This window comes from Sparus aurata, chromosome 16 (genome assembly GCF_900880675.1).
Source record: "Sparus aurata chromosome 16, fSpaAur1.1, whole genome shotgun sequence".
NCBI lineage: Eukaryota > Metazoa > Chordata > Actinopteri > Spariformes > Sparidae > Sparus > Sparus aurata.
Genome location: NC_044202.1, coordinates 12,522,595 through 12,548,794, shown reverse-complemented (window position 1 = coordinate 12,548,794; position 26,200 = coordinate 12,522,595). Strand labels below are relative to the sequence as shown.

The 26,200-nt window shown below is 41.3% G+C and overlaps 1 protein-coding gene across 1 annotated transcript; it reads left to right on the top strand.

The window, feature by feature from the left end:
* Nucleotides 1-307: 307 nt before the first annotated feature.
* On the top strand, nt 308-24,226 carry htr1d (5-hydroxytryptamine (serotonin) receptor 1D, G protein-coupled). The gene is made up of 2 exons (XM_030443182.1): nt 308-979; nt 21,743-24,226. The coding sequence occupies exon 2, from the start codon at nt 22,572-22,574 to the stop codon at nt 23,724-23,726; it is 1,155 nt and encodes a 384-aa protein (XP_030299042.1). The 5' UTR covers nt 308-979; nt 21,743-22,571; the 3' UTR covers nt 23,727-24,226.
* Nucleotides 24,227-26,200: the final 1,974 nt, after the last annotated feature.

Below are 26,200 nucleotides of genomic sequence, written 5' to 3'. Positions count from 1 at the left end.
TTTTGAGTACAGTATTCCTTTAAAGTCAGGACTCCCAATCAGTCAATTAAAAGATCAAGTCAGGGATAATTAGCAGAAATGTAAACTCAGAGCTCAGATTGCTTCCTTCCAATTATTTCTGTATTTCTAATTATCAATATTTATAAAGTGACTTAAGCATAATTGAAAATGGAAGCATATTAACCTGCAGGGGCCTCTGCGGGGTCCCTGCACCCGATCCTGAGAGCCTCTGGCTCGCATAGCCTGCTGTTCCAGTACAGTACAGACTGTCAAAGAAATCCACAGAATTACTTGGAAACATGCGCTGTGCGGTTGCAGTCGATTAAATTCACTCCCAGTGTGTGTGCGTGTGCCTATGTGTGTGTTTGTGTGTCCGTCCGTGTGTGTGTGTGGCGCACAGGGGAGGCTCTCCCGTGCAGCCAGCGGTCCCATCAAATCTTCAGAGAAACGCAGATTTGGATGCAACTTGTTGACGTCTCTCTAATTTCCCCCGGAGCAGAGGGGATAACATCAGCACCGGGAAGCCCCCGTGTGTGTGTCTCTGGGAGTTTTAATTGTTGATGGAGACAACCGACAGCGTCCTGCACCTCGATGCATCACAAGGAGGTCCGCACTTTAATTTTTTTATTTATTTATTTATTTTTTTACACACGCTCTGGAGATTTAACTCTGGGAAAAGCCAGTATCAAAGTAACTGTCAAGTCACGAGAGAAGGATAACATAACTTACCGTCGCTCAAGTTTGCGGGACAACTGAACTGAACGGCTTTGAATGCTTAACCGTGTTTGTATACAGACAGATGAGGTGTGAAGCAGCCGCACTTACAGCAGTAACACCTACAGAAGCGGCGCGTCTCTCTCACTGTACCCGCTCCGTGTTCCTGTGTTTGTATTGGAAACCGCTGCCGGGATTCCCTGAATGCGTCTCTGCTCCGCTTTGATCGATGTGGAGAAAGCTGCTAAATGAAGAATGAAGCCTGGTAAGTTTAACGATCCTTTTTGTCTTTTTTTCTTTTCTTTTCTTTCTTTCTGTTTTAAATAACCACGCCACCGGTCCGTGTCTGTCGCCGTTACGCACGGATCTGAGGGCGCAGACCAACTGATATTAGTTTAGTCATCTTTATACCTGAAAAAACCCTGAATTTACATCAGAGACAAAACCATTATAAGATCAAACAGCTCCGCAGAGGATCCTGAAATAATCCAATAGACAAGAGATGCAACAGAGCATGATAAGGTCACTTGTTACTACCGCTGGCACCGTGTAAGTCCCGACAGGATTATTTCGGTAACAGGAGAGGAAGATGTCACAAAGTTGCCTGTGATAAGGTCGCAGATGAGCAACACAGGCACAATACATGAGTCCCTATGGGGGGAAATACCAGCTTTACATGTTCAAAACCAGCATGTCCAGCTGGATAAAAAGATGCATGAAGCCTCAGCTGGAGAGAACAGCTGGATGGTGCTGGTGTCAGAGAAGGGACTTGTGTTTAAAAGCTAAAAAATAAAACAATAGTGGCAATCATTGAAGTTCTTCAAGGTCATTAATCGCAGGTTTCTTAAAAGTTGACACACCTGCGCTTTAGGTGTTTCTGTGAATCCTTGACCCTGCAGAGTCATTTTAATAGAGAATAAAAAGATTACAAGGACTTTCTTATGACTTGTTATAGAAATCTGGAGCTCTGTCAGCAGCATAAACCTATACACTGATGGCAGGGGAGGAGTTCTGAATGTGAAAAAGCGCTTTTAAATTCACCATGAGGCTTTGAAGTGACACGTATGATAGAGAGTGTAATGTATGCCAGCAGTTTCAGAGAGAAGGCGCTCGTTGAAAGACGTCCAACCGAGCACAGTTGTGGCACATGCGGCTGAATTCATCAAAGAAATGTAGGGCAGGAGAGAGGTGGATGGTGGTGATATCGGTTATAGGTCAACACATAATGCATGTATTATTTATCGGAGAGATTACAAAGCGTTTGCGGTATGATCGTTTGACTTCTTGCTTAATGAGGCACTTCTAATTGGCTGTTTGTGGACAAGAATTGCATAAAATTCACCCTAATCTTTCCGCCTCTGATCATCTTCACTCTGAAGAAAAAGGAGATACTTGAACATGAGAGAGGCTTCCTTTGCCATTGCTGGTGTTGGCGAGAGGCGTGCAGCTGCAGCATTAAGACCATTTCAAGTTGGGGGGGAAAAAAAACAGATATCCTGTGTGCTCTGAAGCTTTTCAGAAACCCACCTCATGCTCTCTTTGTGGAGAGCGCGTTGCATTTTCTTCTCTAAGTAGCTGACTGATGTGAGAGGTGCTCAGCAGAAATGAAAGAGAATCACCCTCATGGTGCTCTGATGAAAAGTATTTTTCAGCGCACTAATGTCGCCCCGTTTCCTTGGGATTTCCTCTCTCGCCTCTCTCACACTCAAGAGAGCTGAATCGACAACCCATTAAACTGACACAGACCCCCTATTCTCATCATGCCATCATCTTTCACTACTTAATAATGACTCTAAATTAAAAAAGAGAAAAAAATGGAAGCGATAATCTCCGGTTACGATACTGTTAAATGTGTAATTTTTCCTACACAATGATGAGGAGGAGTTTTGCTCCGCTCATCCGGGGCGAGAGGGACCAAATCACAAAGAGGACTCATTTGTAGCTCATTAGGCAAAGTATGAAATCCTGGTTTAATAATTGATGTAGGAAGAAGCAATTAATGTCTGATGGTTTCATGTGCACATAAGCAACTGCTCTCTCTAAGGGCATCTTTTTACACATAGAGAGGAACAAAATAAATAATCACCAGCTTGTCCCCCTCACGTGCCCGGAGTTGTATTTTTTCCCTCACCTATTGAGAATCGAGCTGAAACTGAAATCCATCGGACATTTGCTTCTCTGGGCCACACATTTTACAGTGATCTGTCAGGTACAATTGTTGCTGAGAGTCAGGAGTGTGTAAGATGAGGTAAGAATAAACATCAGGGACAATATCTTCACTTTGGAACGGACCTGAACAGACAGGCTACACAAATGCGTACTGACACCTTCGGTCATATTTATTATAAGGACTGAAGCCGGGGAGCATCTCGTGCTACGTTATTTTGTGGTAGATAACATAAAAACTTCCTGTCTTGCAGAAATTAGTCTTGCTGTTGTTGTGGTTTGCACACGTGACTGATCTGCAACAGGGGGCTCGCACATGACAAGATCCCATAGGCGAGATGTGATATGAAATAATGCGGGCCAAACGGTCCAAGTTGAAGAGGAACGAGAGGAATTCTGTGCTGTCATTGGCCAAGGCTCTTGTCCTGGCTCCCCAGCCCATCCATGACTCAGACAGACATTTACCCTGCTAGATATCCAGGAAAATCAGGGCAAAAATCCTGTTAAGTGAACTCAGCTTCAGCGGCCAAACATGGTCATGCTAGAGCAGTCTGTTTTTCCCTTACCGCACTCACTCTACGCTGCAGTAAAAGAACAATGCTGTGTCTTTATTTTTCGTGTCTTGTGTAAGGATCACCGTCTATGAGGAGGCTAAGTTTTTGTCGGAGGGTTCTTGTGTTAGAATGAGACATGTTGAAGCATTAGAACAGGAGCCAGAGAGAGCGTTTTCACCCCGTCACCTCATCTCATGGAGTGAGCCTGTAAGCTCGCTAGCCACAGGTGGCAAAATCAGCTAGCGGCAGTTGTCATTTCAAAAATAAAACCACAGGCTCGATATGGGAAGCCTGCTTTTCTCCACAGCTCTCCGAGATAATGGACCGATCGTCTATCTGCCACCACTGATTTAGTTTCAGTGGTCAATTATAAAACCATTACAGGTGGGACACGTGCAGTAGCTTTCATTCTTTACATGACTCCATCATTATTTACAGCAGGCACCATATATGTGAACAGCACTCAATCTAATGTAGTGCATGTTTGCTTCAGCCTGTCACTGCATGGCAGATAATTCACTTGCAGGAATGGGTCCAAACCGAGAGAACAAGAAGCAGACGTCTGCAGCCGAGTTACAGCTTCATTCCACATTTTGAGCACTTTCCACTTCTTGGTGTAAACCTTGTACATCAAGACTGTCTTTTTTTCAGGATCTGCTTCCAGACATAACATAAAAAACATGCGTGTTAATTTAACACAGTGTCACCATTACATTGTTTGTCCTGTAGACTGTTTACAGTATTGTGCGGCTCCTGAGTTTAGCTGAGTAGCAGCCTCACAGCTGAGCAGATGGTGGAGCAGCATCTGTGGAGAAGACGTTATCATTCAGCTGTAACACACCCGCCTGACTACACATCTTTGTCGCGACTCTTTGAAATATCTGAGGCTATAATCATGCGCTGGAAATGTAAATATTAGAATAATGACCAGGATATACTGCAAGTGCAATGAGGAGGATGAAATGAGCACTGACACTGTACTCATTAATTGGCCCAACTGCTGACATGAGAGGAAGCTAACTACTGTCAGACACACCAGACTGCCTGAACTCAGTGGGAAGTGTAACAGCAGGTCTCAGTGTTTCAGTCTCAATTTAGCAGTGATAATAAACAAGACAACTTGGCAAACCATAGACAGCGTCCTCCAATGAAAGCAAGTAAAAGTAAACAAGGCAAGCTAAAGTAGGCATGGGAAAGGTTCAGGAAGCTGTGGCATCAAAGGCTGAAACTGAACAGTAAGGGAGAAATAATCAGTGTATTACGCCAATCATCAGTGGCACCCACAACGGGAACCATCACGCTATCCAACTACAAGCCATAAAAACACCAACAGCGAGGCCCAACACAGAGAAGCAGACACTGACGTCAGGCTATGGACTGGCTAACAGAAGACTGACTGAATGATCCATGATATATGAGGCTAAATATGTGGATAAATGGCATGAAAGCGAGGGGTTAAACAACAAAATATATGGAACCGTTTTAAAATATAATAGGATACATGGCCACCCCTGGAAAATTGCTGGCCACCCCACTGGCCCCCCCAGTGCTCCCACCAATTTCCTGACTGACTGAGGCGCTGGCTCAATAGGGAACTGTAATTTAAATCTCCACCTGTGGGGGTGCTAATTTGCTGAAAGGCGTGCAGTCTGGCGGGAAATCAGCGCAAGAAGCAGAAGAAGAAACAACAACATTTTTGTGTTTTTCTGAAATGTTTGTGTGTTTCTCAAACTTGAGGTAAATGTGTTGCATGCATATTGTCTTTTTAATGAAAAAGAGTCAAGGGGAATGTTCTGGGGGCGCCACTGCTTGTGGGTCCCCATGACTTACTTTTATATGCATGCCTTGACTGATTGTTAACTTGTACAAGTTGAACTTGGCTTGACCTGATGACCAGCACGACATTTTGGCTGAATGGGTTAAGTACAGGATTATCAGTCAGGGCACTGGGTTTTGTATCCTTTTTGTAATGTATATTGTAAATTGACTTGTATACACACATGCAGCACATGTAGCCTTTTGGTTTGAAGATAAAATAGTTTGGTTAGGCAACTAAAATACTTGGTTGGGTGTAGGAAAACATTGTTTCGGGTTCAAATAGACCCTTTCACAGCAAGTGTTTGAAAGGATAACTTCCTCCCAAGTAGGCCTACATATTTTTCCTACGGGTCACAAAGCTATGACAATGCACAAATGTGATTAGATCAAACAATGATTATGATGTTCCAGGAACAATGCCAACACGATGATATCAGAGTGTGCAAATACATTAGGCTTTACACTGTCGGAAAATCTGATTTTCCGAAACGCTTAATCCGACATCTTTAAACTGCTTGTTTTGTCTGAGACACAGTCCAAAACTCAACGCTGAAGTTAGCTTGATAATCACCAGATGGACACGTTTTACCCAACATCACCAATGGCTGTGATCATGGACACATTCCTTTAATTTCTTGGATTTGTATTTATCAGCTCCAAGAATCCAGCGCTTGTTTCATGTTAACTTTCATGTGTTTTGTTAAAGTTTTCCATTCGGTTCAACCAAGTTCAACCCGGGCAGTCTCTGTTTCATGGAATGCTTCACTTCTCTCATCAAATCCTCTTCTCACTGTTTATGCCGCTGAGTTTTCTCTTTACACTGGAATTACAGCAATCCACAAAATTGAGACTGTATCAATGGTAATCCCTTGGGATTTACAGGCATGATTATTCACAGTGGATTGGACTGCATGTGAGAAAATAACATCCCTCTAGTCTCTCTCTCCTCCTCTCTTCATCATCTTTTTCCACACCATTGTTTCAGTGTAGGGGTCCGTCCACTTTATTGTCCTGTCTCAGGACGATGTTAATCATGCTTTGTTTGTATTCCTGATGATTTGATGATTTTAACCTCAACCTTTGCGTTTCAGTCTTCCTTAGTCGTGTTTTTGCTGCATTCTTCAATTTCACCCTTTGCTCTCCATCTCTGACCAATCTACAATCAGGCTGCCCATGTAATTAGAGCTGAATCGTGACATTGAGCCCTCCAGATGAAATAATTATAGATCATGACAATGTGCCACTTACCATGGAAATGACTACAGGGGTCATATCAGAATCCATACCAGCCCATACTCAGGGCAGAGGCTCGGCCACTCAGGCCATTAGTGGTCAGTGTTTCAAGATTGACTACTTGTTGAAACATGTCTGTTTCCATTACTTGAAGCCAGTAGCTGAGAGACCATTACTGAAAGCCTGTCAGGAGAAATGATGGAGAAGTGGAAAATATGAAAACGCTGTACAGAAAAATACAGTGATTGTACTGTGGCACTTAACTGGACTGGCACAATTTCACTGTTTCAACAACAATAACAAAACACTTACTGAGAAAAGACGAAACTCGTATTTTTGTACCAAGCTTTTATTTCTGATGTGATTTGGGGCATTTTTACTACAGGAGTCTATGTGGATTTACTCGCTTTTGGAGCCAGCCTCATGTGGCCATTAGAGGAAATGCAGTTTTTAGCACTCCTGTGTTGGCTTCATTTGTTTTAGGCCTTGAGGTGGGAAAAAAGACAAAGACAGGAAGTGGAAAATAATCAATGACAAATGAGGATACGTGAGGATATGTTCTACAAGATAAAACAGGAAACCAAAAACCCAAAACATGACAATAGTTTTATCATGTAACTCTGACTTTAACTACCTCTGTCGTAAAAACACACATTGTATATTAACTATTTAACCTTTTAAGAGGGACGTAGAGGCCAAATCATACTCTAGAATGTAGAACATCAGATATGTCACTTTTGCCACAGGACGGGCACCCTCGAGGGCCCTTTATCACATTTTGTTGCAAAGTGGGCCACAGTAAAGGCCACCTTATCATGTTCTTTCTTCTTTAGGGGCATCCAAGAGTGCACATTTCTGTTCAACCATGGGGCAGTTCACCAGCGATGCCTTATTTTGACATACTTTAGGGGTTTCAATGATAAAAAATCAAGTACATGCAAATTAGTCTTCCATGTAAACCAGTTAGTGCGCTGACTAAAGTGCTGAGAGTTATAATGTTGGAGTTTTGGAACACAACAGGACCATCATGTCAGATGACGCTATAATGAGGACAGCCTGATAACCCATGAGGTCCAAAGGAGGTTTCCCCGAGTCATTAGTTTGTGCACCTGGGTTTTAAGATTTAGGTTGAAAGGTTCTTATAAAGTCTTGAACCAGAGCTGGTTTTCTAAATTTTGTTGGGAGTATGGTCATGTCTCAAACAAAGTTGAAAGCGCTCCTGTCACTTTATTCAACAAGTTCAGTGTGTTAATTGACAGCTTCCTCTTGTCAGAAAACGTGTTTTAAATTCTGTTCAACACTTCCTCCGGACTCAGAGTCAAAATGTCAAAACTCCTGTTCATTTTACTTACAAATGGACTTCCACATGATTTCTCAGGAGCTCTGCAATGCTGTATGGATCCATCCTGCTTAATTGACAATGAAATCAATGCAAGCTACATCTGTGCAATACTCACCAAACTGCCTTTACTGCTTATTTGCAGAAATATTCAAAAAAGTACAAGAAAAGTAACATGTTTGAATAAATTAGAATAAGAAATTTCCTTTTTCTTATAATAATAATGTCAGGAGTTTATTTGTACAGCAGGTTTCAAAAACTTTTCAAAGACATTGCTCTGTAAAGAGCTTTACATAAGAAGTAGAAATGCTTAATTAAAAATGAAGTAATACTATATTGGACAAGGACAATCAATGCAGTTATAGTGAAGTTTCACTGCTCCTGATCCTTAAACTTTAAGCCCTTTTTACGGTAATTAATCTTTACATCTTTAACAGTGTATCCTCTGCTTCTTATCCAGCTGCTTTTAACAAAGAGCAATTAAAGCCTAGTTTTAGAGCTTTACGCGGAATGCACCATTAAAAGTAACTAATTACCTTCTGATGTCAGTAAATGTTGGCTTATTGTTTCATCCTTTTTATAATGTTCCGCGTTTAAATTGAATGGCTGGAGTTATCAACCCACATGTGAGCGTCTCTTGCCGCGATCACTCTGCACTGGATCGTACTCTGCTGTGTCTCTCATCGCTGCAGCTCGTGCTGCTCACAACAAGCGCAGCGCTGCGGGGCTCAATCGCTCGGTCCAATCTCAGCGCACATGCTAACCCCTCGGCCATGTGAATCTTAATGTTTCATTTCACGACATGTTCATCCTGTTGAAGCCCTGCCTCTGTGTGACCAAGTCTGACCTCTGTGTTCAGGGAAGCATTTTTATTTCATTTTTTCAAATTTGAAGACAACCCAGTCACTGCCATTGTATGTATTTGTACGATTCACATCAAGTCAACGTTTCTACAATATGTAACATACTATGTTCAGATAACATGTCTATGAATTGACTTTTGGATGTGTTCACCTTCGGTACATTTTTCAGCCGTCTTTGCTGCAAGAATACCTGATATTTTTTCACGTGATGTTGGAACACATTCAAACCGTGCTTAAAAAAAAAAAAAAGCTGGTATATTGAACCCAAACAAGTATTTTTTTCTGTCAAAATCTTGCTATTGGGTTGCAAAACCGTACAAATAAACTCCCTGACTGTAAATAATAAACTCACTGATAAGTTGTTCTTTGACATGCACAGTTGTACAGATTAATTAAGCATTAATTAAGTGTTTACATCAAACAAATAATACAAATAATAGTAAAGAACACATAGGTAGAGTGAGAGAAGGAGGACACATGCATCTCTGGGAGTATTGGTATGTTTCTGGGTCTTAGAATATAATAAAGCAGCCAGATCCAGAGTGCTGTGTGCACTGATGGAACCATGAGCTCCTAAACAGGTTCATCCAGATAATCATAGAGGTCAGGGAACTGAATATCCTGTTTAATATACAAACATCTCAACAAACTTTGTTTATATATCATTTTCCTCTTAATGACACATGTACACGCATACGCAATTTGAAGTGGCCCCTCGAATCCCTCATATATTCCACATGTCTTTTTTATGTACAGTTTGTTATTTTTGTGTTGTGTGTTATCTTCTTTATTTATTCCACATGCCTACATTCTTTGTATCACTTCTCTCTGTCAATCTGGGAAAAAGGGTTTCCTCTAATAGGCTCTCATGTTGACCTCTCCAGCGCTCTCAAAACAAACATCCGCTGGCGTCTCCTGGATGGATCGCTGTTTCCCAGCCCTCTGTTGCATCGTGGCCCCTTCACTTTTATGACTCATACGCACACTCAAACATAAGAGATAAAGATAAAAGCCCTTGTGTTTGTTATCATCTGGTCATATTTCAAATTCCAACAGCAGCAGAGCTTCTTCGCTATACATGCGTCTAATTCAGATGTAGTGATATTGTTGGTAAAATGACCATCATGACATCCAGACTCACCAGTGTAATATGGCTTATTATTGTTTTTATTATGATTTTTATTTTACTGTTTGGCCAAAGGATGTTTTTTGTTTTGTTTGTTTCTATCAATGTGTATAAGATGGCTCCAGAACTGACTCCCTTAATTTGGAAGAACAGCGGGAGAGAGAAAGAGGGACAGACGGATGCCGCAATTGAAAAAGAGGCTTATTTTATGTAATGTAATTTATATGTAAATATGTGTAATTATGTGGCTCAGCAGTGACGCACAATTTTACACTTGAGTCTGTAAACAAACAGTGATAACAGCAGTCATATCTTCAGGGTTAGACATAGGTGAACGCATGTTCAGTAGAGCCTGTAATTGTTAATGTGATCTACTGTAGAAAAAAAAAAATGGGGGGTATTACGTGTAGTCTTTGACCATATGGTCTCTATGCGAACTCTAATACAAGCCAGCTATGGTACTAGTACAGAGCTTGTATTTGATTTAGTAGATGTTGGTCATATAAAACCCAATTTTTACTATAAGTGGCTGATATGGCTGACATTTATTCAAGTACAGTCATTAAATGTATTTACAAGTCTTTATGGTTTGAGTTGTCAGTGCCGGGCTCCGCCATCCCAGTGCTGGCTTCAAATGGTATACACGTGCACAATGGAAAAGCAGAAAAGTGAATGCAATTGGAAAGAGATGGAGAATGCACATTTTGCATGTTGTTTGTGTGCACACGTGTCACATAATGCAGTGTGGGTTAATGTGGCACAGGCCCAATAATGGGCAAACTGTCTCCTGTAGAAGAGGCTGGTTTACACACATCATGCAGGAACAATAAATAGTACAAAACCTTATGCCAAAATATCTGATATAATCAAGATGATATTTATAAGATGTAGGCTTTGTATTATTGTTGGGATGTCTATTGCTCAGGACAGTTTGGATTGCTACCCACACCTGCCATCGTAGAGATGTCAGCCTATTGTTGTGCATGATGTATGAACATTTTAACCTGATGAAACTCAAAGTGGGATCAAAACATTGGGCCTAATTCATGAACCGTTCTTACGAACACATTTGTTTTTAAGTCCCACTTACGAAGATTTTACGAAGATTGTGGCATTCATGAATTTTTTCTTATCAAGGATTTTTTTTTAGGCAAGAACAAATCCTACGAACACTCAGGACTACTCTTACGCACATTTCAGTGCCGAAATGTTGGCATGGTTGTGTTTTCTTCTCTTGTATAGTTCAATAAAATGCAATATTACAGTGATAATTCTGTCATATTTATTCATTTATTTATTCATTTAATATTTTTGGTAATTTACAAAGAATTTAAATTCTAAAATAAATTAAATGTGCCAATGATTTAAGATAAATCAAGTAAATTGGAAACATGCCAACAATTAGTAACCCCCCCACCCTATTTATACGTGGCATTTCTCATTCCAAGGCCCGCAAAACAATGGCATATATATTGCTCCTGCGGCTTTCATCAATGTAAGAACACAGCTGCAAACAATTCTGAGGCTTACGAATGAGTTGGTGAATCTGACGTAGGGTTTTCTTAAGGAACCTCTTAAGAACAACTTAAGAAAGAATCTAAGAAGATTCTTAAGAAGATATTGGTGAATGAGGCCCATTGTCTTTATTAAACTTTTGTGGCAGGGGCGTACTCAGGATATTTGAGGTGCATGGTAAAAATGGGAAAAAAAGGGCACCAGCTGTATTCAGCGGAGGACCAACACACAGAAAGCTGAACTAGAAGGGCACCCTAGGAGCACTATATCATGTTTTATCTACCATTGGGGCGCCCAAGTGAGTGCTTTTGCTGTAATAATCTATTACATTCAGTTTTACCACATTTAACAACAGATTTGCTCAGATTCAATCGCACATTTTTCAAATTTAGGCCCGACCTGGGTTGTGGATGGACTTTCTGGACAAATCTTGGAATGATGTCCAGGTTCAGGTCGGGTTCAGTCACGTTAATATACAGCTTTCATATTGTTTTAGTCGAAACATGCAGCAAAGATAGAAATAAATATAGTGTAAAAATTAACAAATATATAGTAAAATAAGGTAATGACTGGTAGTATGTGACGGATCGACTGTACGCGTTGGGGCTATGTGATATGTCCTTTTTATTTATTGATTTTTTTTAAGTAACAACACTCTGAATGCAACACAGAGGCTACTTGTTACTTTCCCGGCAGAATACTGATGCTTTGGGTGGCTGCTCTGACCTACCAACCCAAAGCATCAGTGTTAGACGAGTTGGGAATGAGGCTCTATCAGCTGTCATGTAACTTGGACCTTTAAGCTTCCAATCACTGCATCTGCCTTGAGTCAGGTTCATATATATAAAAAAAAAAAGAATGCCTGTTGTTCAAGTTATGTTTGAATACGACAGTAAAATGCAGTCCGAGACACACTTTGTTTCCCCTATCTGCAAAGTGGTTAGTAGCATATATCAGGCCTTAACCTTTGGAGTTTATTGAATCTTTAATCATCTGAAGGTTGAAGAGTTCAAATGTGCAAATGTTCAGCGTTGGTTAATAAGATGTTGTACAGCTTGTGCACAATATCTCGTCCTGCTGTGAGGTTTGTGCCAAGAACATAAACCGTCTGTGTTTCTGTGTACCATAATTATGATGGTTATAACTCCAGTCAGCGAAGGCTCGAAGTTTATACATTGCAAATCATTATGAGTGGAGTGTTAAGAGATGGGGTTGACATCACGACAACTCACCAGACACAGTAGATCACACGGGGCTGTTCTAGAGTCTGTCTTGGTCACTTTACATCACAGAGGTCCCCGCAGCACTGCCTATTCTCACCAATCTTCCCTCGGTCATACAAAAATGCTTTTTTGCTACTGCTTTTCAGCGGATCTCAGGGGTGGCAGAAGTTTTATATATGTATGTAATTATGACAAACAAGGTCGTAACAAACAACATTAAGTGATTTATTTGAAGTGGTGTATTTCTGGAAAATGCCCCTGATGTCGACATTTTAATGGACGATTACCTCCCTCGTGTAAACAGGATTAATATGGGGGAGCTCGAGCACTCTTGAGTTGAATTCATGGCATGAAATTATAGCCTGAAACAGTCGAATCTTCGACAAATTTGCAATGCAATTCAGATCCATTATATAAGTTTAGAGTAATTAGCACTTTTTAAAAATGCAGGTCAGTGACAAAAAATGTAAAATCATTCAAAACTATTGAGTAATTTATTCCGGGACGATTACAAAAGATCTGAAGAAGTTTTCGTGCAAAGCTTTACTTTGTAAACATGAATTAGACTGTAGTTTGGCAGCTGAAGCAACAATTACGGCTTCCAGTGAAATGGTTAACACAGACATATTATGCTCATTTTCAGGTTCATAATTTTATTTCAGGTTTTTGCTAGAAAAGCTTTACATGCTTGAGTGCTCCCAAAACACACCTGTTGTCTCATTCTGTCCAGTGCTGCAGCTCTGTATTCCCCCTCCATCTAAAAAGCTCTGTTTTGGCGCCTGTCTCTTTAAGGCCCCCTCAAATACCCAGTCTTCTCTGATTGGTCATCTCACACACGCCTGACCCAGGACTGCTATAAATAACAGAGCAGCTGTTTCAAATCGATTCTTACATGCCGAACTAGCTGACCAAGTTTGACATTGTGTGATGTCACAAAGTCACGGATTACAAGTGGGACCACTTTCAGGAGCCACAGAAAACATGGCTTCTTCTTCCAGCTTCTGCTGGACATTGAAGGAAAGCGTAACAGGTCTCCTTTAATTAAAGGGTATATATAAGGTTATTTATAGGTTTAAGCTTGGGTACATGGTTAAATGGTTTATTATACACACAAGAACAAGAATAGCTCACTGAGACGGGACTTGACGGAGCTTGTTGGAGGCGACACAGTGCCTTTGAGTAACAGTGTCTGTGAAGAGACATGGGGGGGTGGGGGAGACATTTTCCAGACGTTAATCTGTTTGCAAGGAATTTGGTTTGTTAAAGGTGGGGTTTAATTGTATTTGTGCCCAACAGTGGGTGGAAATTTGATTATTTTTGTGTGGAAAATGGCAGAAGTTTGATTGCACCGGAGCAATTTCCTACGTTTTGCGAAAACAAACAAACAAAAAAACTGCGACAACTGGGAAAAGTAATGGCTGGTTAAATCTGTGTCAACTCCTGCGATCCTGCACAAGATCACAACTTGCAGTGCCGTTAAATGTATCACTTGTTTTGTTGATACAGATTTCGCACCAACAATGTGTTAATCGTAAGCTCTTTTATCATCAGCACAGATTTAAAGCAGAACCTGATTTGTCATGTCTGTTTCTCTCTGTCTCCTCCTAACACACACACACACACACACACACACACACACTTGCACACAGTGACAGATAATCTCTGTGTCAGCTCATCCCAGGCCCACTCTCGATGAAGGGCCTCTCAGGTGTCCTAGATTTCTACTGGACCTGTTCCATTTTCTAAGGGTCGTATATATACTATCTATATCTATATCTCTCTATATTTATATAAAGTGAGGAGTGTAGTACTGTGGAGTGGTGTAAAAACCTTGGTGGGATGGTTGCCATTGCAGCAGGAGGCTTTAGTGTGGCTTCAGAGCTGTATTTGAAACAATCTAAATTGGGGGACGTTCATTAACAAAATCATTCTAAGGGGCTAAATCGTCCTGTTTTCAACAATCTGTTCCATTTCTATCGGCTTACAGAAGAGCTGAGATTATCCCTCCCAGCCTCTGTAATGAGTCCTCAGGTTTGTACCCAATGGTCTGAGCAGACCACTGTCACTGCGTCTCTACCTCTAGTTTCCTCTCTCACAGCCTCTCTGCAACTCATTTACCCGCACAGGAATCAGTCACCATAAATCAACACAAACCTGTGAAGACTCTTTGGTGTCCTCCAGTGCCAGATCCTGTGAGGATTAATTGGTATTTTATGTCCATGCTTACATTTGTGTGTGTGTGTGGGTGGATGATTGGATGGCGGTGCGGATGGTGCATGTGTGTGCGATCGCACATGTGCATGCCGGTGCACAAGTGCAGCCCACGCAGTTTGAGAAAAGCACCTATTCTCCACGCTCCCAGGCTCCTGCAAACAATGGAGTGAAGATAAACCCCTGAGAAATTATGTGATTTATTTTGGCTATTTTCTGAATCGAAGCGCGACACGCCAGCATGTTTGAGCTCACACATGCCAGCCATTCATGAAATGTGTTTCCATTATTCCGGCGTAGCTTACTGGTGATGCAGTTGTTGATTTTATGGACTCCATCCTTTCCTGATGTAACTGCACACCGGGACGTGCTGTATGGACTTTAACCTTGTGCTTTGACAGATGTCAGTTCTGAAGTCATCTTAACTGTTCAAACATTCCCACTGATCTATATTTTATGGTTTCATTTTGCCACACATCAGACAGCCCAGCTATCTATAATTCAGTGTTCGCAAGGTGCTAAGCAAACTACATTGTCAAAATGTATTCCAATTACTAAATCAAATAACAGCGTCCAGGACTAAATACAGGATACTCTGGTGAGCAAAGGGAACCAAAGAATTTGGCAATGAGACAATCAACAAAGACTAAAAATTATTTATACATGGCAAGATAGAAAAAAATAGTAAATGTATGTGTTTGAATCAAGAACATGATTGATAGCTTTTTCCCCTCCTAATTATGTAAAGTGCTGTATAAAGACCCCCCTGTCCATAACGTCTGCCAACTAAAAAATTGTGGATGTCACAGTGCCTGGCAGTGATGTTGCTGTACTGAAAAGATCAAATTATTTTAATGAAAACGTGTTTAAAAGACTGTTGAACAAACCAGTTAATAAAACAATGATTGTTTGAAGACAAGGGCACAGGGCATACATGCCAACACACAAAGAAAAAACATTTCATCTCTGGATTTTTAATGTAGCAAACCTACTTAAAAATCCCTCTCAGTCCCCTATAGATTTTTTTCTGATAATGCTATATTTGTATCTTCACAACAGAGTACAGTGCTTATGTGCTTGATTTCCACTGTAGCATCTTTCTCTAGGTATATAAACTGTTCATTATGAAAGAGATTTAATATTTCCTCAACCTGAAAAACAATGTACATTTTCAGATTATTGTCCACAGGCACTTCTTTCAACATTAAGTAGGCCAGCCTGTGTGCAGCCTGAGAGACGAAACCCAGGGTAATAAAAGTTGCAACGCACTGACACCGCTGATGGAGTTGATTTAAAATTATTTATGCTTTTCTATTCATGGGCTATTTAAAGATGTTGACATTGACTTTGCACCTTTAAAGCTGACGTTTAACTTTTCTTAAATAATGTATCTATTGGAATCTACTCTAAATTAATATGATTGAACATTTTGGAATGAATTTAAAGCAGAAACAGACATTATTTCAACCCCCCCCCCCCCCCCCCCCCAAGCTTTCCCCTTGGTATTAATGTTGGCAGTGTTAGCAACATAGCTACTACTAATGGCCTGGCTATTGCCAAAAGCAAAAAAAAAAACAAAAACAACAACAACAGTAAGAATCCCAATTTGACCCAGAAACCCAGATCTCAGTGCTACGAGGAGGCAGAGCGAAACACTCGCAAGAGCAGTCTGCTGGTCTATCATTACACTCCTATACCACTGTTGGACTCACTGTGGACAGTTTAAAAATGAATTATCAAAACTGACGTGCATTCCTCGTTCTTTTCAAAACCTGTCGCCCACATCACCCACAATGCAACTTTGCCGCTGAGTGACATCACTGGAGGCAGGTTTTTAGATGATGTGGAGCTGTGTGTTGCCTTTCTATCATATAACTGTAAATGAAAATAGAGATTTACATTTTTCTGCAACCAGAAGAAAATGTATTGTCTGCAGGCATTCACCACTGAAGAGGGGCAGCATGTTTGTAGCCTGGGAGAAGAAACCCAGGGAAATAAAAAAATGCAACACAGTAACACCACTAACTTCTTGTTATGCTTATTGCCATGAGCATGCAGTGACTCATAAGAGCATATCAATGCATGTATCATCTCAGATCTTCTCTCATCTGGACTGTCGTGGCAGGACAATAAAAGAAAGCTGAGATCAATCCGGTAATCAATGATCTCCCCCAGTGGAAGCGATAATTTTAGGCTGAATTGCTCACAAAATGCCCTCACAACATGAGTCCTTGTAAAGCAGCAGCTCAACAGACACCCATCACAAATCCCCAACCTCCCTCTGCATTGATGTGACTCCCTCCCCACGCACAGACAGACACACTGTACATCCCTGCTCACCTACCGTTTAGCGCACGCTTGAGCAAACACAGGACATTAGCTGACAGCGGAGGTAGCGATACCTCCTCTGAGCTAAATCAATTAGCCCATCTCCTGTGGGGCCATGCGGCATTTGCAGACCTGCCAGGTTCAGAGGGTATTGCTGTTTCGCCCAGGCCAACAAACAGCCTGCCGCACGCGCTGCAGCATCTGCTTGGATTTGGCCCAGGACCCAGAGGAATGAATTGGATTTGTACTGAATGGGGTGTGATGTAATGGATGCAACTGGGCAGGGCGGCAGTACTGTCCAGAGCTTTGGTTCTGCACATCCTTGGACCCACAGGAAGAAAAAAAAACATTTCTATTGTTTTTTGTATGCTTTTATTTGGATCTCGCTCTGTTGCGCAATCTTATGTTCATCTGTCCCTCATTTTAAGGATGATGAATGCACGTCTCACCCCATTGGGCTGAGCCATGTCTCGCTGTATTAGATCTTCAATTTCAAATCCAGATGTAGAAACTAATATATTTCACACAAACAATATACAGTCCAATTTAGGCAAGGCCTGTTCTAGATTGAAAATCTTTTCCTCTCATTCATTCATTATGAACCTCATTACCTCATTGTGCTGTAAGCCAGACCCTTAGGAGATAAGCCTCGTCCTCGACTTGTTTGATGTGTAAACAGATAAGCTATCCAGTCATCTATCAAACGTGCTACTGTACATGAGTGTGTGTTGAGAAATGATATGCACCAGGGACATGTTGTGACAGCTTTCGACGGAGACGAAGGAAGGGATAAGCTGATTCTGTCCACGGCAGTCGTCTTACTTCGCTCACTGTGCTGTGCGCTCAGTGTTACAACACCAGAACTTGAGCACTGCGCTTATCAATCTCTTCTCCACTGATGCAATGAAGTGTGACTGTGCTGGGTAATGCTTCACCCATCAACAGTTGCAGCTATCTCTAATATGTCTGCACGCGATATGCTCATTTTGGAGTCTAGAGTACGCGGAAACAAAAATATGCATACCCAGAGAAAGGGACACCGGACAGATTTCACATGTAGAGTTCAGTTTATTTATGACAAGGGACGCTTCACAGCCCACAGTGAAAGCAGTTGCAAGAAGTCTTGTGTTGTTCTGGAGAGAGATTTCAAAGTCTGAGAGTATAACCCTGGCGATGTCATTGTGATGTCATCAAGGTTGTCTACAGTTTTGCCAGAGGCTTCAAAGCGTGCTTTAAAAACTGTAAGTGTGCAGTTTGAAATATGAAGGCATTGAAATATGCTGTTTGGGTGAATTACGGGGGATGTAGGCGAAATCTTTTGCGGCAAGTTGAGCTTAGCCACCCCTGAGATGGACTCACCTTCTCCCCCTCAAACGAATCTGTGTTGCAATACTCAACTCATGTGTGTGCAGGACACCTGAGAGAAAGATGTCTGTGAAAGTCCCTTTGTGTTCAGCCCACAGTCATTTTGTTGCTTGCAACTGAATCTCTGAGTTGAAGTTTAGTTTCTCTCTAGTGTCCACTTTGAGACTTCTCATCAGGTACGAATAATACTGCTTCCCTTACGCCGGTGGCCATTGCAATGAGCTTAAATAGGAATGGCCCATAGATTAAACAAGTTCATGTGCACAAGTGTTATTGGTGTTTTGGTATGTTGGCTGGATCCTCAGACTAAGAATCAATTATAACCATTTACAATGTAAATAAGAAAAGATTCTCTTCCTCTGTTTCAACATGTAGAGCCCGAGGGAAGGTGTCTTGATCCTTGACAACATAAAGCTAAGCTAAAGCTAATGCTAAAGAGCCGTCCTCGCCTTGCAGTGATATTAAAATTCATAAAAGCAGATCAGAAGAGCTCAGTTAGACCATAATTTGTGTGTTTTAGTCTGCATGGATGTAAATCACATGATTGCCTCAGTGAGTACTATCAGCACCTTGTGCCCTTTTCTCATGGACGCTCTTATTTGGAGGGCTGCCAGTAGTTGGCTACCCTCACGTCCAATGTCACGCCGCAGGAAAAAGCAGAGGCAAACCATATGCTTTTACTTTTATCTATGTACAGTCTCCCAGAGCAGTTAATGGCTCTTAGGTTTGTGAAATTGTACATTTTAAAGGTCCTGTATTATCATTTAAGGTTCACACTTTCATTTTGGGTATCTACTTGAAAATATTTTCATGCTTTAATGTTAAAAAAAACTCTATTTTATTGCTCATATTGTCCATTCCTGCAGCACCTCCATTCATCCTCTGTCTGAATGCTTGGTTTAAGTGTCTGCCTCTAAGCTCAGTCTGCTGTGATTGGGCAGTTCTCACAAGCCTGAGCAGGCAACACCCACCATGTTTCCCAACCAATGCTGCTTGTGTTTTTGCAACCACAGCTGTGCTGGGGCCCTGACTTAGAGCGGTGACTGTATCGGTAGGACATCACAACCTCTTCAGCCCTGAAAGCTTGTTTAAAGGCACAGTTTCTGATAGTTCTCGTAAGGAGCTATGTTTGGGATTTTTTAGACTTACTTTAAGTTACATTCTGCCATCGCAGTTTGAGTTTAGCTCGTTATTAGTCATGGATGATGTGAATATAGCAGGACAGACAAAACTAACTGCTATGTACATTTGACTTCAAGTATTTTCAAATTAACTTTAACTTAATTAAATTAGCTTTTGAAAAATATTTTTAAAACATATTTCTTCGATTCCTCCATGTACCGCTAGAGGGCATAGTTTCAGAATAATGGTGCTTTGTAATAAAAAAAAAAAAGATATGCAAGTTTCACTTTATACAACATGGGTCCATTTAGACAAGACTAAACTTTTCAAGTAGTCTTTATCTAATATTACTGAGAACACACATTGATTTAATTAAAAAAATATGTTCTTTGCTTTTACTAAATTACTTAAATCACTGAATGGAAGATGTTTTTCCATCAAAGAAGGAAAATTAGGTTTTTCTCCAGTGATTCAAATCGTCACCACTGAGAGCGAACATTGCTAATAAAAAACACAAATTTCTCTTGACTGATCAATGCTGACTTTGGTTCATAAAAAATGTTCATGCTCACTTCAAAGTCTTAAAATGAATGTGCTAAAGACACGAGGGTGTTTTCATCTTTTTGATATTGCCGGAGCACAATAATCCCCCTCGACAGCCCAGCTGCCAGTCAACACTTCAGTGTGGTTCACTTCAGAACTTGCGGAGTCGTATCGGGAACAAACATGCGCTCGGATATCAGCCTTGACAATGTGCCGGCAGAAGGATGTGCTAACTGCGAAAAGGCAAATATTTGTAATTACTTTGGCAAATGCTGTTGTTTGCTTGTTGGCAGCTTTGTTCCTTAATATTCCAACATCACTTCACAGCCCATCGATGTGTGAAATACAAAACGGTCCCAAGAAAATAATTAACAACTATAAAAACCTTATCCGATGACTGGAACTTGTACATTTCTCCCCCTAATCCGGTCCTTTTTTAAATGTGCAGAATCCATCTCTTGTAAACACTCGGAAGCACATCTAGAAACACATTTTAATTTACCATTTTCTCACAGTGTCAATTAATGTATACAATGTTTGCTCCATGGGTTGGGATGTAGTAACAGTGGTCTCAGCAGTCACAACTGATGGGTCCATTTAAGTGTAACCAAAGCATGTTTCCCTATTCCCTCTGAATTATAAGTGGTCAGTATGCATGCTGCTACCCTTAAATAATAAATGAAAGCAAACTTAATATATAGAAGCAAAGCTGTGGGGGGTAGGGGATTGCTTTCCATCATTTGAACTACTCACCGCCACTGGGATATAATTTCCACATTTCATTTCCTATCTCTTTCACTGTACTTGAAAATGACTCAGCTCGCCATCCTGGGATAATTTCATGTTTGTGTTAGCTGGAGGCTAAATGGTCAGTTTCTCTGTGTACCTCTGCACTGCAGTTTCTGAGCACCACAGCTTTAATAATATTGCAAAGCAAGTTGAGTTGATAAAAGACGAAAAGTCTGTTTTGGGCCTTGGAAGAGAGAGAAACAAGCTTTTACTGTTCATGCAATTTGTTGTTATTTTTCTTTTTCTATCTTACTTTATCATAATTATTATTATGATTACTTAACGTGCAATCATTAATATTATTTTTTTTTATAAATAGTTGGAGGAATGCTGTAAGTTTGTTATTCAAATTTAATTTATAATAGATCTTGCCCCAGTTGGACATTTGATATATATTTGCAAAAACATAGAGCTGCTAGTAGATAGCTCTAAAGGGCTTCTATGGCAAATAATGTTCATTTAAATTACAATAATTTAAGAGAAAACATTAGTATTATTCACTTTTTCATGTAGAGAATCTGTACACATTTCATACCGAAGTAAAGTGGCGCTGTTGTGTTGAGTTTCAGAGCAAACTATGGTGAAGTGTTTTCTATGTACCACGCCTGGAGATTTCAGTGTCAGTCCTACAACAAATGTAATAAATCAACACCGTAACTGGAGATGTGTGGGTGTTTAGTCTGTGTGTATCAAGCCACACAGTAATATGTAACTAATGTGTTTAACTTGTCATGTTTGTTTGTGTGTGCACACAGTGTGTGTGTGTGTGTGTGTGTTGGGGGGGAGGACGATGGTATATTACAGTAAAACTAACTCTCATTTGTCTCGCCTAGGATGAAGATGCTGCAGAGGAAGCTTCGTGAAAGTCTAACAAAACCTTCGTAGCTGTATGGACACAACGACTGACAGGGGAGAGGAGAAGCTTGTTCGATTAAGAAAAGCTTTGCCTATCACAGCATTTCGGGCAAACTTCTATGTAGCCTGTCCAATGTATGGATTTCGAACAATTCTATCCTGGATGACTGGGATTTCTCCTTGTTCGGTTTCGCTGTGGATCATATAACTGTAATTTTCTGGCTTTCCAATATCATCAAAGACCCGAGGCACAGCCAAGTTTCGGTGGCAACCTCAATTTAGGAGACTTCACGCGGACTTGAGAACAGATAAGAGAGACAACAAGCGAACCTTTGTATCTGTCGTCATCTTCTTCCTACATGCAGCTCCCCGCTTTGCTTTATTGAAAAGGAGGAGCCCATTAAAGCATTTGATAGATAGGAAGGCTCGGTCTGAAGGTGTTGTTGCTGGCTGGCTGGCTGCCGGTTGGAGATGAGATAAGGGTAGAAAGAAAAAGAAGTGCCTGTCTGACAGGAGCTGAATACAAATTAGGGTTCTTCTCTCCTGCAGCTACACCAGTGAGGCGAATCAATATAGGGGAAGCAAAATGGACAAATTAGTCGGCTTCAATTACGGGAGCATTGGTTGTGGGCTGAAATAATGGAAGTAGATATTTGCTAAGGGATAATATGAAATCGCTTCCCAAAACCAGGGATGGGAAAATAAAGGACAAGCTTCTGTGTTTTCTCGAGCAGAGCCACCTGAACTGATCCATGTACAGTTGTAGATAACAATGAGGAAGCTGGTCTGAACTTTGGAGAAAAGAAGATGGAGCTGGATAACAGCTCGTTGGACTATTTTACCAGCAACTTCACAGAAATTCCTGACACCACCACAACGCCGCCATGGAGCGAGGCCACCCTGCTCGGCTTCCAGATCTCCCTGTCTGTGGTGTTAGCTCTCGTCACGCTGGCCACCGTGCTTTCGAACGCCTTCGTCATCGCCACCATCTTTCTGACCAGGAAGCTCCACACGCCCGCTAACTTCCTGATCGGCTCCCTCGCCGTCACAGACCTGCTGGTGTCTATTTTGGTCATGCCCATCAGCATCCTCTACACCGTCAGTAAGACGTGGTCGCTGGGGCAGATTGTTTGCGACATCTGGCTGTCGTCTGATATCACCTTCTGTACGGCCTCCATCTTGCACCTGTGTGTGATCGCGCTGGACCGCTACTGGGCCATCACGGACGCGCTGGAGTACTCGAAACGACGCACCATGCGCCGGGCCGCGGTCATGGTCGGGGTGGTGTGGGTGATCTCCATATCGATTTCCATGCCTCCACTCTTCTGGCGACAGGCCAAAGCCCACGAGGAGCTGACAGAGTGCATGGTGAACACGGATCAGATCTCTTACACCCTATACTCCACCTTCGGCGCCTTCTACGTCCCCACAGTGCTTCTCATCATCCTCTACGGACGGATCTATGTTGCCGCCCGCTCCAGAATCTTTAAGACGCCATCGTCCTCGGGGAAGCGTTTCACCACGGCGCAGCTCATCCAGACCTCGGCAGGCTCCTCACTCTGTTCTCTCAATTCCGCCTCCATCCAGGAAGCACACCTACACTCTGGCACCGCGGGAGGTGGAGGAGGAGGGGGAGGATCGCCTCTGTTCATGAACAGTGTGAAAGTGAAGCTGGCAGACAGCGTGCTGGAGAGGAAACGTCTGTGTGCTGCCCGGGAGAGGAAAGCAACCAAGACACTGGGCATCATCCTGGGCGCATTCATCGTCTGTTGGCTCCCGTTCTTTGTCGGCACGCTGGTCATGGCCATATGTAAGGAGTGCTGGTTTGATCCAGTGCTTTTTGATATATTTACCTGGCTGGGATACCTGAACTCCCTCATCAATCCCGTCATCTACACGGCGTTCAACGACGAGTTCAAACAGGCATTCCAAAAACTGATGAAATTCAGACGATGCTTCTGAAAAAAAGTGGATTAAAACCGACAAAGACAAAGAAAAACAAGAGTATAATGATAATAATGAGAGTACTGTAGATTTAAATGTTCTGTCTTGTAAACACATGCTATTTGTGATATGTTTCTGTTTTTTTACCATCAAACAGCTCCGTGCCATTTAGATTCCCACAGCATATCCTTCATATAGACTTATGCTTGCATGCTAAAAAAAAAAAAAAAGAAAAGAAAAGGAGAAAATCTCCTGACAAGAATCATGGAACTCATCTTTAAAAATGTAAAGAAAAGAGGACGTTAAGTCTATTCCATCGATGGCAGGGACACAAAGAAAGGAAAAATGGATTATAATGACTGTATGGAACGAGCAAACTCAGAGAGACTGGATTTAATCCAATGGAAATGAAAAGCCATGAAAATATATGTTGTCTTAATCTCTGTGTCATACTGTATCTGCTGCTCACATATAATGTTTCTGTGGTACAGTAAAAGACTTAGAAAAAAGACTACAAACCCTAGAGAATCAGTGAATGTTCCCTATATGCAATTATATTTGTAAGTGTTATGTGTGTTGTGTGTGTGTGTGTGTGTAAAGGGTGTGTGTAAAGTAGTTACTTTACTGTAATATATGCGTGTTCGGGGAGGAGAGGACTGTCAAGTGTTCGACATTTATACATGCTATTCTCTGGCGGGGCATGTCTCATCATTACACAGACCTGAAATGGAAAGAGAATTTTTTTTTTTTCACTCTGAATTTTAACACCCGACGTCATGGCAACAAATTAACCCTTTCGCGAAATCGGACGAGGTAAGGGACGAGCGTTCAGAGTCACGCAGCAGATTGCGAATGAGTCATATCTAGTGTTTTGGATGTGTTTATTTTCTAACTGTAATGGCTTGTTTTGTGGTTATGTGAAAGAGGTTCACCGACCATGTTGAAAATGACCATGACAAACGTTGACATGGCTAATTTTCTTTTTGTGAGACTGCCGTCTGTTATTTTGCTCCTCTGTTTGTGCGCTCACACCTGACTCCTGACTCCTTGAGAGTTTACATTTCTTTATGTTCCAGGTTTATGTTTCTTTTGTTTAAATTTTTAATTTTATGTTCTCACCACACTGAGCTTATAGTCTAGGTAGGTTTAGGCACAAAGACAACTTGCCTAAGATTAGAAAAATATCCCGTTTTGGCTTAAAATACCTGTTTTGGACACAAACCATCTAAAAAAATTTCCAAACAAACTCAGGTCTCCTTAAATATATCCAGTGGTTTGGCACTCTGATGTTGAATCGCAGTCTTGAACTGCTGTCACTGGCTTAGCGCCCTCCACTTTCAGATATGAAAGTTGGGTCATAAACATATAACGCGATATAACAGTGACTGGGGCTGGGCAAAGACCATAAATATTTGATAAGAAAATGTTTTTGTTTGATATTCATCACAATGTGTTTGCCATTAAACCATAAAGATGCATTTTGATGGGCAGTATCAGTTAAGATAGAGACACTAATGTCCATCTGCCCACATCTGAGACCACTCAGGACTTGAAACTAAATTGAAGTTGTTGCTGTTTGAATCAGACAAAACTTTTGCCCACTCTAATAATGTGTTGTGTCTGGTTCTTCACAGATGTATAAAGATGTCTGTCTACATTTGTGACCAACAGGCAACTTAATCTCAGGGAAACTTTTGCTTTACTTTTGGTTACACTATTACCCAATTTACAACAGCTCTTCTGCTTAAAGTTTAGTACATAGAGTATGTTAAGTGATAAACACACAAATCAGTTATTGTGTAGTTTAAATAGACAGTATTGCCTTTTTTTAAATATTAATTCCACTCATCAGAGACACACTCGACACCCTAGAAATCATGTTTATTTTCCCAGGTGCTGCTTTTGATCCATTTTTGTTTGCAGCAGTAACAGCCTGAATTATTCATATCCCTAATGTGAGTCTCTCCTTGAATTCTACATCAGATATAAACAGCAACTTTCAGTGATAGAAACATTCAATGTCAAGCTAACTTTTTAGCGTTTTAGAGTTATTTCTGGTGATGATACTGGAGTGTGTTGGGGCCCTGGGCAAAAAATTCCAAGGGGCCAAGGATCATTGACACATGACACATTGATTTTGAGGCAGCAGCTCATGGGAATGGGAACTGTACCCTGTTATAGGAGGTCAGAACCATGTGTATGTGGGTTTATGACTCGTCATAGGCATCATATTCTGATGAAGATATGATACCATGAAAAGCTGTGGTTGCATGCACATCCAAGCCATAAAAAAGGGGAAAAGGGCGCTAAGTCGAAAGCAGACAAAACATGAAACAAAAAGACAGCTCGCACTCTGCAGGGCTCCAATATCCACTTACTTAATGCACCAATTTGGAGATGTTTTGAGAACAATCACTGTTGCTCGAAATGTCACAAATTAAGTGAAGCGAATAAGTGGATACTGGAGCCCTGCCGATTTTGTTTCATAAGTT